The sequence below is a fragment of the Genypterus blacodes genome, unplaced genomic scaffold (assembly GCF_046128005.1).
Source record: "Genypterus blacodes isolate CSIRO-AG114 ecotype Tasmania unplaced genomic scaffold, CSIRO-AGI_Gbla_v1 ptg000058l_1, whole genome shotgun sequence".
Classification (NCBI taxonomy): domain Eukaryota; kingdom Metazoa; phylum Chordata; class Actinopteri; order Ophidiiformes; family Ophidiidae; genus Genypterus; species Genypterus blacodes.
Window position 1 is genome coordinate 7,503,970 of NW_027466870.1, and position 20,486 is coordinate 7,524,455.

A 20,486-nucleotide genomic window follows, 5' to 3' on the forward strand; every position below is an offset into this window, starting at 1 on the left:
TCCTTCTCGTCTCTTATCAGTTAGATGCTGAAACAATGGGGCCTGCCCACGCAAACTCATGAGCCGGTCTGTCCACAGCCGTACTTGCTGTCCTCGTGGCTTTCCCCTTACGGCCAGATGTCTCTTGCTGGACCGGAGCCAAAGGATTAGAGTACAGTACAGGAGAGTGGCTACAACAAAAACCAGGCCTGGGACATGAAACCGGCAACACAGCTGAAGTTGTGTGTGGGTGATCAGTGTTTTGCAACAAACGCCTGGGGATGAATTATTGTGTAAGTTAGGTTAAAGGTGTGCTAACATTTTGTGAGTCACAGGTAAATCCCAAGTCTTGTCGCTCTAGAGGCAAGCTAAGACAAAGAGAGAGAGTCACGGATTAGGTCAGAAGTCAAGACTGATAAATCAAGTCCTAAAGAGTTTGGATCCCTGAACAAGTCATAACTCATCAAGTTTGGCATTGCTCTTTCCAGTATTAGGCTTTGAAACTTCTAGTAATATCAATGTACGGCGTCACTCCGTCTAGCAAATCCATTTCCCTTTACGGTAATAGAAGATTGCCATTGAGGAACAAATGGACGACAGCATTGGTCACTCAAGAGCTGGAGTGTTTAGAGCGGAGTGTTCCTTTAACTGCTGGAGGTGAAGCCTGGGAGACAACGTTCACTACACTTAACTTAACTGGACTTAATGGCTTTTTGGAGAAGGTTTCATGTCTTCCTGAGTCTAAAATCTCCAGTCAGGATCAGTCCTCAAAGAAACATGAAGGAGCAGAAAGTATGAGGTCATCCCAAAGTCCATACGCACAATTTTATTTATATTGACACATGAAATAGCAACACATCAATTTTACACAATAACACTAAAGCCTTAGATTTAATAAATATGCAGCAAAATGTTGGAAAATAAAAACCTTTATGGGAGGAAAACTACTTTAGCTTTCCATTTGAGTGACGTTGCTTTTCAGATCTCACTATTATGAACAATAAGAGTGCTGCGCTCCCTTTAGAACACAACACGCCGCGGCCTCTGCCAAGTCAACTGTTACGATGGTTGAATGGAATGAATTTGAACGACATGAGCCAACATTAACCACTTCCTTTTAAGTTACCACGGTGATAGAGACACAAGCAGCTTTTTTTCTTGTTTAATCTACAGTTTAAAATCTGTGCACACATAAGAAAATACAGCATCATAAAATTCTGCATCAATGTACCACGTCTTCATTATGATAAAACATCTTCAAAAGCATTATTTTCTTTACAATATAAGCACGTTCGTATTTACAAAAAGACAGAGAGATAAGATGGAGGGGGTTTAGTAGTCACAAGGAATCATTAATAGTGGCACCGCTTAACAATAAGTCTTATAATTTTGCATTCACACAGTCACGCACTAGACGGTCTCTCTCTCTCCCTCTCTCTCTCTGTCTACCGCTCTCTCTTTCCGACACACACACACACACACACGCGTTCACACATACTAACAGGACACTTTCCCGGTGCTCTTCATAACAATACCCACCTGTGGGAAGAGGGTAATCATAACGGCCTGGACTGACACAGACTAAGAGCTGAGAGGAGCTGAGAGTCCCCACTTCTGATGGAGGAAACAGCTGGATGCAAAGAAGAGAAGGACTGCTGGGAAACCAGCTACTGGCCGGAGCACAATGAGATGACCCCAGAGAGCCTCTAAGGCCCTCGGTCTTCCTCTGGTGAGTCACCTCAGAAAATACTGCAGTCCACTTAATGGCATTTCAAATGAGCGTTACCCTGATTCTGTCCACGATATCCAGCAGAGATCTACAGTGGTAACACGTCAGCCATAAACAGAGAGGTTCCCATTATCGGTCCTTCATGAAGGGGCAGAAGAGGAGGAAAATTCAAGAAAACACATGTGTGAAATGGCAGTACCTGTCTCATGTATGTAAACAAAGATCACACTCTGGATGTGGCAGGAGAGAAACCATAAATACCAAAGCGGCTCTTTACACCTGTCCAGGGTAACTCTCCAGCAGTCCAGCCGTCAAAACATGTAAAACTACACACCTGCCTGCTTACGGAGCGAGTCGGAGATGAAACCTCCGACCCACTCACCTCAACATACTGCAAAGACGATTCTAATCTAAAGATATTTACAGATATACAGTGAACAAGCAGACAAATGAATAGCTAATGTACCATGTCTATATCATATCCATTCATGATCTTACTAACAGGCTCTGAACGCAGCTACATGTGTAAAGTAATCACAAACTGATTTCATAGGATGTGACTTAGATCCAATGAAGACACTTTGTGGCTCTGCAGCATGAAGCCAGCAGAAGCAGCCACACACACCTCCTAATCAGCTTGAAGCACTTATGGACTCTAATAGCTTATTTACCAGTGTCTCATTATCTCAAATTAAATTGGCCCCCAAGAGTATCTCCTTCATATGAACACAGAGCTGAACATGTGGAAATAATACTGACAATAAAAGTGTAAAAAAAGAAAGAAGACAAAGTTGCAAAATGTGGTGTGTGGAAGGTGGAAGAGTTCAAGTGCCTCGAGTGCGTTTCTCCTCCAACGATAGCGACAGAGGCGCTGTAAAACCATAATAAAAAAAACTGCAGATGTTCTCATGACGGAAACGGTAACAAACGCAAAACAAAATGTAAAAAGAAACTTCTCCAGTAGATAGAGAGAAATGTCTCAGTAGGTATAGTAGTGCCAAGAACAACCAACAAGTCCATGAAATGTGTTTGGAAAAGGTTTGCTTTAAGACTGGATAGTTTGATTGTGATTGGAGTGAAGCTCAGTGTTCCTCCAACCCCCCGGCACCGTCACAGGGCTCTCAAATGGAAAGGGCTTATCGCTCCACTGTCCTCCCTGTAATCAATCACTGATTATAATGATAATAGTGATAACAGTCATTGTCCTTTGTTGTTCTTCCGCAAAATAGATGGCAATTACCATTCTGTCCAGAACACGTGTAAATAAATACCCCTGGTGCCCGGGCGGCGAGCGGTTGTAGTAATTAGTGTGTCTTGTAGTGGAATATTACAGGCACTTCACGAGGCAGCCAGACAGGTTGGGTGGGTCCTCACACCCGTTGGGCTCTGAGGGCTATGCCCTCCAGGAAGACCTCGTCCTGGACCAGTAAGGACTGGGTGGGAGCGCTTTGACTGCCGGCTAAGTTGAGACAGTGAGACGCCGCCCTCTGAGTACTCTGCTGCTCCTCCCTGGCTCTGGGCGTCACAGGAGGCCTGGAGCTGAAGTTCAGATAGATCTATGGATAACAAGAGGGAGAAGAGAGAGACGAGAGGGCGTTTGTAGACGGAATTCAACCTGACAGAACTGTACAGGTTGTCCATATCAGATGTCCATAAGCATTACTTGTATCATGGCTGTATTATATTGTCACGTATCGTCGTATTATGATGTAACAGCTGCATTATTGTCTCACTTGATTTACATGTGTTACTTGTGCATTTCTTTTCTTTACTTCTGTTTATTGTAGTAGTATTACATTTGTTTTGTCATTTGTTTAAAAAGTTTTTGTAAAGTTTTCATGCAAATAAAATAATATGATATTCTTCTATTATTCTTTGTTATTATAATGTCTAATGCAGAGTTTTCTTTTCTTTTCACTTTTTTATTAATTTACCGTATTCCATTACAGCTTTAAATAATTTTCATTTATTGATATATTCTATAACTTTATTCTTAAATTACTTTTATCCTCTTCTGATCTTAGTATCTAGGTATTTATTAGTATTGTTTTTTTTGTTTTTAGTTTAGTTTTAAGTTTATGTATGCATTAGTCTGAGTGGTCTCCATGGCTTCACTCATTATCTATGGGATCATCTCCTCTTTAGTTCCTGTGCTACTCCATGTGCTCATGCTGTGTGAGAGGCCTCAGTGTAAACACTCTGGATCTGACCTCACACTGTTTGTCCCAGTGCAGTGACGTGGCATTCTGTCCTGGGATGTTTTCAAATCTGCGGTTCATTTCGTCTCTCTCTGAGCCAGTTGTTAGTTTTGTTGGGTGGGTTTGGTTTAGAGCAGATAGATTTCAAGTCAACCAAAATATACTATGTCAACAAATGGCACGTGAGAATGGTTAGAAGGAAATCCAGACAGGAAGTAGTATCTATCTAGACTCTCTCGCCACAGGAACTTTATCAGGGGCTGAGGGATTCTAAGCTCTTTTCCAGTGAATTTCATTTGAGTACTATGGTGCTGAACCAAATGCCACTCTTGTTCTGTCTCTGGAACACGGAGATATTTTTAGTTGAAGGCCAGAAAGAACTGTCACCCATTGTTACCTGAAGGTTTTGTGTTTTGTTCTGTGTTGTCACTTGCACTAGTAATAATCCTGATGGTATTGCCAGCTTGGAATTCCACCTAGTTCAAGTACAAATACCACCGGTTGATTCATGTACCAAACAAAACAGCAGAATGTGGACTTTGAAAAAACACAAAAATGACACAGGATCGCAACTTAAAAGGTTGAAAACGGCGTCACAGGGATGTTATTGTGACCGTTTCCATGTGAGGATACCTGAGCAGCCTCTCATTTATCAACCTCAGAGATGACCCACTGATTCCACAATTTTTGGACCAGCTTCACAACCTCATTAACATCACCAGAGAGGTCAAACTCACATGTTTTGTGGCATCTGACAGCTGTTGTTCGATCCTTTCCACAACCTTCCTGAACGGGGGCCTTTTGAAGGGGTCAGGGTCCCAGCAGGCCCTCATAATCTGATACCTGAAATACACCGTAAACCTGGTTATAGGCATGTGTGTGTGTGTGTGTTGTTTTTGTTCACATAATTTCACCTAATAGTTCAAACATGTCCACCAATTTAGTTCTGCTTGTTTAAAGCCAAAAGTAACAGGATGAGAGCCTTGTTGCATTCCTTCATGCTCTCAAACCTCCTTCCACCCAGCTATGAACACAGCAGCCGCCGCACAACTCTGTAATCTCCTTACTGCGTTCCATTCACGCTACGCATTTCACTTAAAACGCCTTTTTTGCATTCATTCACGTTTCATTCAACACAAACTCACATTTCACCGGGTGCAAAATCTGGAGCATCCATTCTGTATCCTTCCTTTATCAGTTTGTAGAATTTGGAGTCCACTGGCATCCCAGGATATGGGCTATTTCCTATGTTCCACAGTGGAGACAGTCACAACATGATACGCTTGACAGATTTTGGCATCCAGACAGCCAGAGAGACAAGCAATCAATCCTCATATGGAGACAAACCTAGTGAGAAGATTTCCCAGAGCAGGATTCCATATGACCACACGTCACTCTCAAAAGTATACACACACTCAAAGATGCTTTCTGGGGACATCCATTTCACTGGCAGACGAGCCTGAAACAAAAGAAACAAACTCCATAAGTACAGGAAATTCTTCTCAGTCTCAAATCAAAGCCTCTAACTGGCCATGTTGACTGGTTAGATTCAAATGAGCTCTTGCTGCCCGGGTGACGACACCCTAGACTGAGGAGTGATAAATGAAAAGTACAGCATGTTCCAAACCCCAGACACACAGACAGGAAGGCCCTGCGGCTATATGCATATAGAATAAGGACCCATACCTGGCACCAAAGTCATGTCTCTACCCCGGTGACAGATCTTCAAAAGTGTCAGAGACAATAAAGACATAATTCATACACTCTATGTACAGTATGTGCTATGACTGCAGGCTACCCATTTAACTTTGTAATCGCATTTGTATCCAACAAGCCAATTAGTCAACATAGCACACATGGGAATGGCAGAATCTATAGAGGCCTATGATTGACACAAGTGTTGCAGCAAATGAGGGAAAAGTGAAGCATCGTTTTGACTTGAGTGTAAAACTACAATGTGTGTGACTCCAGCTGTAAGAAGCTGCACTATGATCTGAACACCTTGCGTTAAAATGCGACATCTGCATCTGGATTAATTGTATGTGTAATCGCATTTGGTGTTGGGATTTGCATTAACGAGCATTGTCATTATATGGATTCTGTCTCCATTGTTAACGGATCTCAGCAGGCCCATGTCTCTTAAAGCCCTTCTGTTCTCGTTTCACCGGTCGTAACAATAAGCAGTAACTGTTAGTGCTGCAGGTGCTCATTCACAGGAAGTTACAAGGACTGATCCATAATAACTTCTTGAACTTCAAGGGAGAGAGGGGAAATAAGTGTGTAACATTGCGGGACTTTACACCTGGTTAGGTTAGGTGACTGGCACGTATGTTAAAATTGCTATGTAGCAAGTGGGAACATTCCAGAAGGAAGGACTTGGCTTCATGTGGCAAACCTGGGAACCTGCCAATAAACAAATGAACCATAATCCATGTTCCAAACCCTGAGGTGAGAGCAAAGATCCAGTATTATTTCATAAAAGACAGGAGTGTTGTGCTTGACAATCACTGGATCTGTCCTCCTCTCCGTTCCAAACAGATCCTGACTGCAGACTTACATTTCCTTTGACCACATAGTCGGAGTCTGTGGTGATGTCCCGGGCCAGGCCGAAGTCACAGATCTTTGCCACTCGTCCTTGAGTCAGCAGGATATTTCTGGCTGCCAGGTCTCTGTGGATGCACTGAAAAAAAACCAAGCACACAACTCTTTATAGTAACTGATGACATGTGCTGTATACACAACACATCAATAATATAGAATGAGAGGCAAGAATGCAACGTTTTTGTGCTGTATTTTGGGTAAATGTCCACAGGGGATCAGGAGTTTATTGGACTGCGTATGCTTGCTTCTACAACTAGCACATTTTTTAAGAGCGTGCTTAAACATCTGGTTGTGATGGGTTTACTAGCTGTGGGAATATGATCGACACTTTGTGTTGAAAACATGCCAAAGTAAGCAGATTAAAAATGACAGAGGGCAGAAATGAACGTCTCGGCAATTGACATAACCAGGGACTGTGATCCAATACAACCACACAGTAAACGCAATAAACCAATTAGTGATAAGATGTGTCAGAACTTCCTTCAATTTAAAATACTTAATTACTGCAATTTGGTTTTGTAGCTAAATACAATTTAAAGTTGTCGCTCAGCTTCAAACGTTATTATTAAAAAACACAAACTGAGCCTGAAAAGAAGTCAGCCAACTGTCACCTAAAGAATATATCAAGAATTAAAGGATTTTATGTCTCAGCAGGACTTGGAAAAACTTGTCCATGCATGTATCTTTAATATACTCGTGTAATGGATTGGTGTCTCTCTGTAAAAAGTCGATCAGCTGCAGCTCGAGTCTTCACCAAGTAAAAGAAAGTAGATCACATTTCTCCAGTTTCTCAAAATACGATGTGTTGGTGTATGAATGAAAGGTTTCGGGCCAAAGCACATCCCGGATTTTGTGTTTTGCTATGAACCCTGCAGACCTCTCAGGTCGTCTGGGACACGTCTGCTTTCTGTCTAAACTAAACATGGAGACGCAGCTCAGTTTTCATTCATCACATATCCGGAACAAACGCCCAGACAAACACAGGTCTGCTGCAACTCTCAGCTCTTTAAAGTCATTGCTGAAGACTTTTCTGTCCATCATTTATTCAGGTTTTGAAGTATAACAATAACACTGTGTCTTATTCTAGTTAAGCTTGTTTTTGAACTTACAATGGCTCTGTAGCTGTACTGTCTTTCATTGTTTTCTTTTGCTTATTATAAGTGAATGCTCACATTTTTGGAGGCTAAGAATTCCATTCCTTTAGCCACTTGGTAGGAGAAGCTGAGCAGATCTTCCGTGTCTATAGACAAACCGTCTTCATCAAACAGTTCACTCTCCACATCTGTTTCAACGTAGGATCCACCTGAGAAAATAAGCAAAGATCCTTTCTATTAGCTTTGTCAAGATGGATTGGACCCCATGTACACAGCCTGCGGCGCATTTTAAGAGTGCTTAATGTGATGAATGACTGGCTTGCCTTTGCGTATTGAGCGTCTCTTCTCAGACGATGAGCTCAGCGGCGGAGCGCCAGCACCAGAAGGCCTCATAGGCATGTAGCCGTTCCTGCTGTCACTGTGAAGAGGAAAGGAGCAGTCTGCTCTCAGCTGAGCGCAGACACACAGAGACATGCTGCTGCACAAATACTCAACTCCTACGCACGTCTGGATAGTAAATAATCTTGTTTCTCTTCTACACAACTCTTTCCTATATAGTAGCAGCTTCCACTGAAGTCTTTGCAGGATTTGCTTAACGTCTGCAACTTAAGACGAAACACAATGAGCATTGTCCTTCCTTCATACACAAAGAGGAGCTTTACCCGGGCGTGTCTCTTTGCTGCATGACGTTGCGGTAGTAGCAGTTTTCCTCCAGTTTAGAGCAGATGAAGGATTCTCTCTTCCTGCGTAGGAAGTTAAGGAGATCACCAAAGCAGCAATATTCCGTGATCACCAGTGTCGGCCCTGCACGCAGAGACAAATGCATCATAACAGTGATCTCTAAAAAGGCAAACCAAGCAGCCTATATAAACACATCAGAAACCAGTTCAGATTTACATTCTGAAGGGTTATGTCAGTGAATGCAAATAAGATCAAGCAGCTGCCGCACCTCCAACAGTGCAGGCTCCCAGTAGGTTGACAATATTCATGTGGTTCCCTAAGTAACTCAGGACTTTCAGCTCTGACATCAACGCCTCCTTCTCTGTGGAATGGGCACTCGCTGGGGAAACATCATCCAATCATGACAACCAAGTAAACTAAACTCAAGTGTGACAAAATTTGCCAACAGGTCAGTGAATGATTAAAATATATGTCCATTGGCAGCAGAGTGAAATCCACTTGCCAGTAAAATGGCATAGAAGTCAATCAATCCAAATACCAGCAAGCAAATGCTTACTATAACAACAACAGTGTACAGCTACTGTACAAATTTGTCAGGCAGTCAAAGTGACAGTCAAGCTGTTACGCAACTCATTTGCATGTGTTTCAACAAAGTCCCTGCTTACATTTGAGCATTTTCACAGCCACTGTCATGACCGAGTCTGCTTTGGAGAGTCCATATGCCGTGGCCTCCACCACTTTACCAAATGCCCCAGATCCCAGTGTCTTCCCTGAAGAAGAGAGAGACAGAGGCACAAAACTGTTATTCCATCCTGTTTTCCACCCATGTCCTGGCCCCATGCCAGTGTTCCTAGGACAACACCAGTTTTAGCCCCAGGGCTGCGAAGGCACCAGGACACGCAGGATCCTGTTAAAGGAGGTTTGTTAAAAACAACACCCAGAATATGTCAACAATATGATGTTTGCAGTGAGGGAGTGGGGTTTCTTCATTAAGGAGTTGTGAAACTGGTTAGTCAGTAATGACCACAGATACGGTAAAAACAATGCTGTGTCCACATACACACACACACACACACACACACACACAACAGGGTGGCAGGCAGTGTGATGTGCCCTGAGGGCCACATGGATGATATCACCGCAAAGGCACCGCTCTTCACATGATTTACACCTAACTCAAACAAACAGCACATAACTTGGAGTGCCGTTGTGTGTCAGACATGATATATCACTGGAAATATGGAGGCCAAGACAGTAGACATCACACAGGACTCAGCAAGGTGCTCACCAAACAGCAAGTTGTCCCTGGGAAACTCCCATTCGTGATCATATGGCAGCTGGGTGGGATCAATGTACACATAGTTGTTTCCGTGGATGCCCTCGATTACCTTCCACTGGATCTGGTATTTGGGTTTCTGACAGGAATGCAGACAGAACGACAGAGAAGTATGAATTAGGACGGGAGATTTCTTGGCTCGTCAGCGTTGGATTGAAAGAGGGCGTGATGTGCGGAGATGTCAGTGTGGATCGGTCTTACCTGCATGTACTTGTAGAACAGCACAACGAGGAAGAGGCAGAGGACGGCTGCTGCTGTCACCGAACCAATGAGCAGGGGGGTGAACAAGTCATGTGGTACAGTTCTCTCTGTAGGGGAGACACCAAAGATACAGCTCAGAACCAGAGGTAGAGGGACAAATGTGAGGACTTGAGACAAACACTGATAATAGACTCTCAGATGACTTGGGAAGAACTCCATTCTTCTCATGAAATGTTTGCATTTCTCCAACATTCTTTGTGAGGAAGCACAGAGCAGCCATTCAGAAATATATGGATCCCATGCCAGTTCTCAGGCAAACCCGCCCTTCAATCCTTCCCAAGAGCTGCCACGGGATCTGTAATAACGATTATCTTATTGACATTGTTGACAACACGGCCCTTGATTGAATGATTGATTGTAATGTAATTGTTGTTTTAGCTGAAAGTCTTTGAAGCAGAGAATCTGTTTTATCGAGCGTGTTCAACGATGACATTATACAGACGTTATACATGACTTGTGACTATATAACAGCTTCCATTCTATAGTGAGGTCTCTCTGGTTGAACATAGACTAGGCCTCATCATTCATTACGACTGTATTGTCTCATTAGTGGCTTTGTTTTCATGTCGTCTCCTGCATGAGGTCATGTGTGAAAGGGAATCTGTCTTTTAACTGATTGTGGAAACCTGACTTGTGCCTTGCTTGACTTATAGCTGGGATTGACTTAACTCGCTTGAGACTTGAAAGTTAAGACTCGAGACTTGCACCTGTGTGACTTCCTCCCACCTCTGCTGAGAACCATAGGACACACACATGAGAGCAAAGAAGAGGCGTCCTGCAGATTAGAGACACTTACTTTGGGAAATGAGTCTTTTAACATCTCTACCAATGAAATTCCACCTTTCTTCTCTTCTCTCTATTCTGTTGCTCACAGTCAGAGGGTTGTGTATTCGAGTCCCAGCCTTAAGGCCAGTACGGCACAATATAAGCCTTGTGGTTGATACCATTTGTTTACATGAGGAGTGATGAGAGCACACAGTGTTAAGCCCCAGAAGCCCATTTTTGTCTCATCATAGCAAAGTAATCCTGTTACATTTGTAAACACAAGTTTCACTACTTCAGCACATTTACTTTGTAAATCCTGCACCTCGTCTGTCACATTTACAGGCCAGTATCTGTTCCTACGAGACAGTTGTTGTGGTGAGTAATTATAAAGAATAGTTGTTGTGTTGCTTTGTGTGTGGCTGTGGTTGTTGTGATGCCTTATTGTTTTGCTCCTCTGTACAGTGGGCTGTAATAAGCTCTTTAGAGATAAGAAGCTTTCTCTCCCCTTCAAATCTGAGAATGCAGAGTCTGCAGGAACTAATCTTCTGTAAACCTGTCAGTGGTTCCTAAAGCTCTCTGTATTCTGTGCACTGACACCTCCCAGCATCCCACACCGCCGCAGCTCCCAGCAGCGACGCCAGGGCTCCTGCCGCGCTCCTGTCGCGCTCCTCACTCTCAGCGCCTCCGCCTGCTCTGCTGTTACGCCGCAAAGCACAGAAATCCTGGGCACGCGCTCCCAAAGGCCTGTCCGGCCTGGCCACACACACACACACACACACACACTCCCTCATGATGCTCGCCCACGCGCCTGCTGTGTGTGTGTGCTGCAGATAGCCCCTCTCCTGCGCGAGACCGCCTCTCAAACAACTTTACTCAACTTTCAGTTCCTGCACTGACGATCATTTGAGACAATCGGGCGGCAGATGGGAGCAGCCGTTAGAACAGAGCGGATTTGCAGTCATAGAGTAAACAATGGACTTGTACAAATTCCTCATCTGTGAGTGACAAAGTGTTATCACAAACAATCATGTCTGACTTATCTCTCCATGCTAATGTTTACATAACTGATTATAGAAGGCTATACACCATATCCGCTAGATCTCAGTCACAAGGTCCCCATCTTCATATCAGGGTTTGTAGGACATATTTTGCTATCACTTACCAAGAGGGAACATGTATAAATGATTTAGGTGTTTTCTGAAAGCTTTAGGGTTGAATGGTAGCAGTTTGGGAACATGAATTCTCTTGACCGGTCAATTTGTTCATTTACCCCTTTTGTTTTGGAAAAGAATCAAGACCGAAATCTATTCATTAACAACCTTCATTATTAATAACAGACCTGGTAGAGTCTTGTTGGGGGATAATCAATTTGTTTTAACATATACAGAGCACTAGTATGATCTTATACATCCTCTCTAGCAGGTAGTAAGTAGGTCTGATTAGAAAGTGATGCTGTGGGTTCCATGGGACGCAAGAAGTTAGCTGAAAGTCACAGGCCGGTTACTGGAACACACACACAGTTAAGGTTTAAGGGCAGCGAGGCTCCTGCAGTAAGCTGGGCTTTAATGTCAACTTATCAGATGGTGTTGAGTTCAGGTGTTTATGGAGAACACAAATTTTGAGCCAGGCGCAGGTGACATTTCATTCTAATCTGCCGGGCGAAGACGTGCAGAGGATTAACACATGACACAGACACACAGACGCCAACTCACACTGTGAAGGCCTTCATCAAGACAAACCGTTGCCGTTGCCGCTGCTGTGTCTGTGTGTGTGTGTGTGTGTGTGTGTGTGTGTAAGTGTGCTGTAATGCGTCACACTACATACCACTAATAGAGAAGAGCGTGTAAGCCTGCTCTCCCTCCACAGTGGCCACACATTCCAGAGTGTTGAACCGTCCCCTGCTGATGTTCACTCGGCTCTCCACCTCCGTCTTCCCAAACATGGGGCTTAACAGCGTGACAGTGATAACGTCTCGCTCCTCCAAGGTGGCGTTTAACTGCTGGGAGCACCTGGAACCAGGAGTTCACACATCGTTGACAACAGGTCGTTGGGTTCATGAAAGTATTCATTCAGTTGTCGTTATTGTATCCCTGCAAGATACGCATTCCTTTCCTGAGTCATAACAACACCAGAAAATCTGAAGAATTCTCTCTATGCTCATGAAAGAAAAGCAACTTCAGGGTACATAAACAATCACACAGGTTACCTTCCTCCGTCACCTTTTTGTGTATCACTGATGAACTAAGTGGATTTGATTTGATCGTGATTAAAAATCACCGGGGGACGTTGGGATAATCGCTTGTGATTCACTGCCTGTGTTGATTGGGATTGTTGTTGCCGCTGCCGACGGGTGCCCCTCCTATTTACGTCCCACGTGATGTAAGACACGTGAACCGTCGCCACTTGTATCCGGGCAGATTCTTCCTGGGCTCCGGTCACAAGTCACCATATTCTATAGTCATCCTCACCTCTAAGGACCCTCAGATGCACTTCACATACTGTAGGTCTACTGAAAGCTTCTCTGGAGCCAAATAAGGTAAAACCACCAACACTAATAAACCTAATGGTGGTCAGATCTCTAAGAAGTAGAGATAGGAGATGTAGATAATGGTTGTTTTTATAAGTTTGAACATATTAGAGCTTGATAGCCAAAGCCACAAAATTCTATAAACCACAGTATTTTAATTTACTACGGGACATTTTTACCTCTTACCCAAGTAGGTTTATAGGCTGTAAGTTACACAATGACCTCACTGTTACTGGACAGTGCTGCAGTATTCTATCACTGCCAATGCTTCCTTTGTGGGATTGAACTGTAACTTTCACTACTGCCATATAAGAGCCATTAAAGCTTTCACTGGTTGATCCACCTGCACGTGCAAAGATCTCACCTGACGTACGGCTGCTCACAGTAGTACCATGACATTTGTGGGACGGGGAAACCCTTGGCCACGCAGCGGACCTGTCCGTCCACCGGGCCCTCGTGGGATACAATCTCAGGTTTACCTAACAAAGAAGTGAAGGTTAGAGAAATAAAGGACTGTGAATGCAAACGAAGACTCCAATGCTGTGATCTTTTGTTCAAACATTTAGTTCTGTTCCGTTCCACCACGACAACAGAGTAAACAAAACCTCATTTCAATCAGTAAAAGGTCAGTGGAAGCCTTTCCCACATGTCAGAGAGTAATGACAAATGCTATTTGCAGTAATGAAACTCATTATTTGGCTTCAGGGGACAGAAAACCTTTAAAAAAAATAAATCAATGATGCAACTTACTGATCACAAAGACGGTAAATGTCTGGTTTATTGTTGCGTCGCCGTTGGAGGCGTGGAAGGTGTAAACTCCGCCTTCTGTCATCTTCAGTCGCACCAACCTCAGCTCACTGCTGTGCCTGAGTGAGAAGAGAGAACACACACTTCCATGTTTCAGGATAAGGATGCTTTTGTGGACTTATCAGTGACTGGAAGCAGAATGTGAAACTGCACATATTTGTACATGTATCTGATCTTCTGCATACAGGATCAAGGATTGCGTATCAATCTTTATTGATTTGGCCTTGATTATTGAAGCAGACTAAGAATGGATACAAGGTTCATGATGTTAAAGCCATTTGATTCGTTTGAGGCTTGACTAACTTTTAAATCACTTATTGAAGGCGAGTAAGGAGGTCGTGTCATGTGCCTCTGGGATTCATGTAAATGTTTATAGCTGTAACTGAATCATAAGTGTTGCCTCCGGCTGATACAGCGCAGGTTTACATGTTTGCTTCCCCTGCAGCTCTGTCACATGCAGCTGCAGCAGCACCTCCACTGACCAAAGGCTCACTTCAAAGCTTAAGTGTTAAATTCCCCCGCGAGGCTGTAATGAACATTCTCTTCAATACGGCAAGCCTGGGGTGAGCCGGCGCCAAGCAAATATGTGTGTGTGTGTGTGTGTGTGTGTGTGTGTGTGTGTGTGTGTGTGTGTGTGTGTGTGTGTGTGTGTGTGTGTGTGTGTGTGTGTGTGTGCGCGTGCGTGCGTGCGTGCGTGCGAATGTGCATGTGTGTGTGTGTTTTTGCACCTGTATTCACGGCCGTGTGTGGTGATGACATGGTCGGTGGTGTTTTTGAGCTCATGGCCCATAAACCTCCAGGAGAGTGTGTGTGGTTTGGGATACGCCTCCATGTCCACCTTGAGGGACAGACTCTCGCCTGAGCGCACGTGGATGGTGCTGTTCTTCGGCGGCTCTACGTTGATGAAGCCTTTATCTGAAATAAACCACAATAACCAGACATTCACAGCGGGTTTGGAGCAGTGAGAGGAGAGTGTGATGGTCCAGATGTGGTCCAGATGTTACACCTCACACCTCACAGTTCACTTTGGACGGGGCCCCAAAGTGGACTGGATGCTGTCCCTCTCCTGTTACATTTTACTGCTTATTATGGATAACAGATTTGATCGTTACGTGCAGTACTTCAAGGTAAACACGATTCTATAAGTCTCCTCGTGTTCTTACCATAGACCTCGAGCCACACCGACTGCGTGCTGGTCCCTTTCTCGTTCTGCGCCTCACACTGGTACCTCCCGGAATCCTGGCCCCTGACTGCGGCGATGCTCAATATGGTGCCGCGCACGTGAACGAACGGCTCCGTCAGGATATGGGAAGCACTGTCAACCTTTGGTGGTTGCTGTGGATACCAGACGGCACCCTGTCAACGCCCAGAGATCTCTAGAGATTAACGCCGCCTGTGTGTCTATGCTCACCAAGCACACAAATACAGCGAGCGCACAAAAACACACAGGTGGCTGCATGCAAATCATGCACACATTACACACACACACGGGTAAGATCCTGAAGCTTACGCAATCCTCAACTCTGACCGCTGTACCGCCACAAATTCAACAGAATAGAAGCCTTAAGACGACCACCATCACAGCCATCAGCACATCAGGACATTCATGCTTATCTGATCACGTTTTGTTGTCTACTATCCTCAAATAAAGTTAGATTCAGATGGGAAATGACTTAATCTGACTTTTGAAATGATTTCAACTGTGATTGATTGACTGACTGACTGACATATGATGAAGAAAATAAACAAGTAATAAGTGAAATCCCCCTCATTTAGATCCGATGACAACCAAGACAAATCTACGTAACGCTCCAGCAGACGGCAGCCAGACTGTGACGTCACAGCAGAGAGCAGAGGGAAAGGGGAAGAGGGTCTCACCGAGCCGGGCGGGGCCACCCAGTTCAGCTTGATGTCTCCGTTGACGTTGGTGGTGTTGCAGGTGAGGGTGAGGCTCTGGTCCCGGGTGAGGATCAGCCTTCTGGGCACATGCATCCCGATCACAGGGGGGCCGTCAGGGACTGTGGGAGAGCGATTTCAAATAAGTCAACATGTGTGGGACTTTGGGCGTATCAAACATGTGGATTGGTGTTTTACCTGGTCTGACTGTCAGATCGTACTTCCGTGACCTGACCTCGTTCTCTCCGAGTCTCCCCGAGCACATGTAACACCCTTCATAGGCCTTTTTCAGATTGTATATCGTGATGCCGTGCTCCAGGCTTGGTGTATAATGGAGGCCAGAGGCCAGCGCTGCACCGCTACATGTTTCTAAGTGCAGGTTGTCCAGACTTGGATCTGTTGCCGAGCAGGGGATGGAAGCAGCTTCTCCCACTCGAGCGAGGATGTTGGAAACCATTGATTTTCTGAAAGGATTTTGAGGATCTGCCAAAGAAAAATGCAATCTGACATCAATGGTGCTATCAAAGCCACTTAACACACACTGTAACCAAGCTGAAGTTAATAACAAAGCAAGCTCATTTCTCTCTCTCTCTCTCTCTCTCTCTTTTCTGTCAATTTGCCCTTTTAAAGCCACAAATTTAGTTTTGGTTTCACTTTGTCATGAATGATAATTGGCAGATGATTGGGTGGCTGCTTTTCACTGTCGCCCAGTGAAAAACAGGGCTGATAAAGAGCCTGACACACTTAGCACACTGTCTTACGCACACACACACACTCCTTTCATTCTTCTTATTTGCAGGTTCACACCCACTTTTCCAATTTGTCGGGCCTGTGAGCGTGTCACCAAGCTTTACTCACACACATTCAACCTCAAACTTCAGCCGGCCGTGACAGCCTGAATAAAAATGAAATCAAATAGGACCACTACAAACAAACCAACAAACAAACCAACAAACAGCACTCCCCTGCTGGCTGAGATGCGTGGATGGTGGGGTGAATGATCAGCACATGATACAATACGATACGAGCCGACGCAGGGTTACAATCAGACTGTGCCAGCCTGCAGAGATGGCATTCATCCAAGATATGGAGCCACACCGAGAAATTCGGTCAATCTCAGTCATAGTCGATAAACAGCAGCAGCATCTACTGCACCTGTCCATGGCACCGACTGTACATCTGCTGCAAACACGCCCACACACACACTGCTCCCTGTCACTGCAGCTCCAAATGTCAAAACATCTCCGCCGTACACTTCAGCTCTCTCTGCTTCCTTCAGATTTACATCCCCTCTCTCTCCCTCTCTCTCCTGCAGTCTCACACACACACACACACACAGACACACACACACACACAACACACTCACAAACTTGCATCCGTGCAGTCTCTCTCCCACGCACACATGAATCCAGCTACCTTTCACGTAGACATAGATAGAAGCTTGCTCTGTAGACTTCTCCTCCGTGCAGAAGTAGCGGCCCATGTGAGACAGCATAGCCTTGGGGAAGTTGACCGTCGACGCTCCGGGGCTCCTTCTCTCCCCCTGTGCCCTCCTCCGGTCCTCCCGGTGCCAGTGGACCACCTCCTCGCCATGGCAACGGAGGCTGAAGGGCGTGTTGAGCTGGACAACAAGGTGGGGGCCCACGGGGATGATGGTGGGCTTGGTGTCGCCTGTAAACATTGAGATAGTTTGAGAAAACAAGACAAGGAGGTTTTACTTTACATCAGCATGTAAGAAATCACTCTGTGTAACTAAAATAGCACGTTCAGCCTGATTTACTGCTGAAATGGAGCATCTCAAGTATTAAACTGCAGTTGTTTCCCTCATGCTGTGATGTCAAGATGTTTTAACGTCTACAACCGTTACAACTCAGGCTTTAAATCCAGACTAACATTATGATGCAGAGTTCCGAGTAAAGAGGCTTGGCGTGACAACAGGGATTGAACCCTCAACCTCCTGATATCTGAGCAGATCTCTGTAATCGTTCGGGTACTCAGCCGTGTGAATTTTGCATAACGGAGCCTCTCAGGTAATGAGGAAGGACATGGGAATTCATTTTTGTATTGTATAAGTATTTTCAGAGCCAAGGGAGGTGACCTGAAGGTTTGATCCCCCGGGGCCTGGGAACAGGTAGCAAGGCATCAGCACTCTATTCTACTATGATATTCTTATCAATCCTATGAAAAAGTATTTTTTTGATACAGAGAAATCCGAGGAATGCTACTTTTTTGGACACACACACTCCAGTTTCCTCGGCCCCCCCCCTTCACCCCCCCCCCCCCCACCCCCCCCCCACCCCCCACCCTCTCACAGTCCTGCCAGTGTCTTTTTCTTTTCTTTTGCAATTTGTTTTTATTGAAGTAACACATAGCACATTGTACATGACATACAGTATATATGTAGGATATTTTGGAGATCATTTAGAGAGAGAGAGAGAGAGAGGGGGGGGGGAAGAAACAAAGAAAAACAAAAATAAACAGAGAGAGGGCATCCCACCCAGAAACCCCACCCAACCCCGCATTCACACAACCCCGTCCTGGCCCGCCTGGGATATAAAATAAAATTAGAACATTAGAATCAAAAGGAACGGATGGGTGTTCTGCCAGTGTCTTGATGGACACCATGAGCAGAACAGGGTGTGGTAAAGGTTCAATTCTGCGAATCACAGATCAGCAAACAACAAAAGTATCATTATACTGTACAAAGATCAGCCTGTTTAGAGACTATTATATATGCAAATGAGTGTGTTTACAGAGCCTCTTGTCTCCATGCGTCAATATTAGCCTGGCAAGTCTGGCACCTTTCCACCTAAAAAAAAACCTAATGTTTTTTTGTTTAGAGTGAACAATCTACCACTCCATTTCTGATGTTTATCAAAATTGTGATGTTCATCAAAGTCAAAGCGAAATAAATGAGGTCATTTCTGAATACAGGCTGCAGGCAAACTTCTTTGTTATTGAATCACATGAGCGGTGCGCGCCAGTGTTCACTGAAGGCAACGACTTGGCTTCATCATCAGCTGCTTCACACACACACACACGCGCGTACACACGCTCGCGCGCGCGCACACACGCACGCACACACACACACACACACACACACACACACACACACATCGTTTAGGTTCGATCCAATGGTAAATGTTATAGAAATGATGATTGGAGCCCCAGAGGCCATAAGGAGCTGAAGTTGAGCAGCAATGCATCGAATTTAGGTGAAATCGAATTCCAGATATTGGTTTGTGATGAACTGCAGGCATGTTAGGTTCAATTCCTTCAAGCTGGACCCGCAGATTGGTTTCAAACGCAGCATAAACCTCATTTATGTGTTCATCGAATCTTGAACTCAGCAAGAGATGAAGCCAAACATTCACTCATGCAAATCCAACGCAAAGCAACAGCAACTTTCTGCTCTGAATTGCTTAACATCAGCCGCAAATGTTCCAAAACGGTCGATTGTGCAACGGTGTGTGATAGCGCAGCGGCGTTTGCATACTTCCCAGGAATCGCTGGTTCCTCTCATTTCCATAATGACGGTTAACAAGCGCGGCTCAGCTGGAGTAACCGTGAACCTGTCGCAAAGTTAACTCGGACAAATGATTCCATCGAGTCTCCACGGCGCGTTTATTTGACAAACCTGGCAACTTTACGCTCATTCAGTGCGGAGCTGCCCTCGGAATATCACATGAATAGTTAAAGAAGCGCGTTTGGCGTCCAGTTCGTGTATCCACTTTCCTCATTAGGTTCCTCTGGCTTCAGATCTTTTCAATAGACAATAGAGGCGCTACTACAATTACTAAACAGAAGAAGAAACTCATCCAAATTTGGGGAAATACAACATTAACCATAGAGGCGAATAAGTCTATTAACCGAGATGAATCGATCAGTCAGTCAGTCAGAAGCCTCCAGGACTGAAAGTAAACACCAGGCAACAAGTGAAGTCTTAGTGAAGCAGCCGCATCAGTCTTACCTGGACGGAAGGTGAGCGGCAGGAAGACAGACAGCAGGATCCAGTGGTATTCCATAGTTAGTATTCCATGTGTGTGGCTGCGCAGGTATCCTGTGCTGCTGCTGCTGCTGCTGCTGCTGCGGCTGCTGCTGAGGCGGCTGCTGTCCGGGGAGCGGGAGGGACGCGGCTCCTCTCTCTTTCCTGCCGAGCGCCTTCGGACTTTGTGGGAAGTGAACCGGCGGCGTTGGCAGAAACACACGCACACACATACACTCTCTCACACACTCACACGCACACACAGTTAAAAGTCTTTAAAGGCACAGATGCTGCCGTCGCTTTGCTCCTAACATGTTGTCGTTGTGCAGCGCGGCAGGGGGTCTGCATGGGAAGCAGGTATCACTGACTCACTCACTGCGGCGTCAACATGTTTATATGCGGCGGCGGAGCGGCGCAGCCTATGATGTAGGCGCTCCGCACAGGGAGGGAGGCGTGGGGGCCTGTTTGAACATCGTCTCCTTCCTGATGAGACAACAGTCTACGGGAACACACACTGACACACCTGCGTTCGGTCGACATTGTGCAAACGATGTTATTTCCTCAGGAAGGCTGTCAGAAGGATCTCTTTGGCATTTTCGTCGATGTTCAATCTCACTTTCGTCCTCC

The 20,486-nt window shown here is 45.1% G+C and overlaps 1 protein-coding gene across 2 annotated transcripts; it reads right to left on the reverse strand.

Annotated features, from left to right (window-relative positions):
- Nucleotides 1-785: 785 nt before the first annotated feature.
- kita (KIT proto-oncogene, receptor tyrosine kinase a) lies at nucleotides 786-20,235 on the reverse strand. Of its 2 annotated transcripts, none has more exons than XM_076152849.1 (21): nucleotides 19,845-20,235; nucleotides 17,291-17,545; nucleotides 16,073-16,357; nucleotides 15,857-15,996; nucleotides 15,142-15,313; nucleotides 14,707-14,893; nucleotides 13,922-14,037; nucleotides 13,536-13,650; nucleotides 12,469-12,653; nucleotides 9,820-9,926; nucleotides 9,571-9,697; nucleotides 8,948-9,052; nucleotides 8,551-8,661; nucleotides 8,264-8,405; nucleotides 7,925-8,019; nucleotides 7,680-7,810; nucleotides 6,464-6,586; nucleotides 5,254-5,365; nucleotides 5,052-5,151; nucleotides 4,644-4,749; nucleotides 786-3,264 (listed from the first exon to the last, which is right to left on the reverse strand). In XM_076152849.1, the coding sequence occupies exons 1-21, from the start codon at nucleotides 19,897-19,899 to the stop codon at nucleotides 3,079-3,081; spliced, it is 2,955 nt and encodes a 984-aa protein (XP_076008964.1). In that variant the 5' UTR covers nucleotides 19,900-20,235; the 3' UTR covers nucleotides 786-3,078. The 2 variants fall into 2 exon arrangements, with proteins under 2 accessions (XP_076008964.1, XP_076008963.1); XM_076152848.1 differs by having other exon boundaries at nucleotides 15,142-15,334.
- Nucleotides 20,236-20,486: the final 251 nt, after the last annotated feature.

What these genes read in the sequence shown, in the direction of transcription:
- kita (XM_076152848.1), bottom strand. Translation starts at nt 19,899, where the DNA reads ATGGAATACCACTGGATCCTGCTGTCTGTCTTCCTGCCGCTCACCTTC. An exon ending in TATCTATGTCTACGTGAAAG is followed by an intron (nt 16,358 to 17,290) that starts GTAGCTGGATTC and finishes TTTCTTTGGCAG; the next exon opens with ATCCTCAAAATCCTTTCAGA. An exon ending in GAGACGCTCAATACGCAAAG is followed by an intron (nt 7,811 to 7,924) that starts GCAAGCCAGTCA and finishes TTATTTTCTCAG; the next exon opens with GTGGATCCTACGTTGAAACA.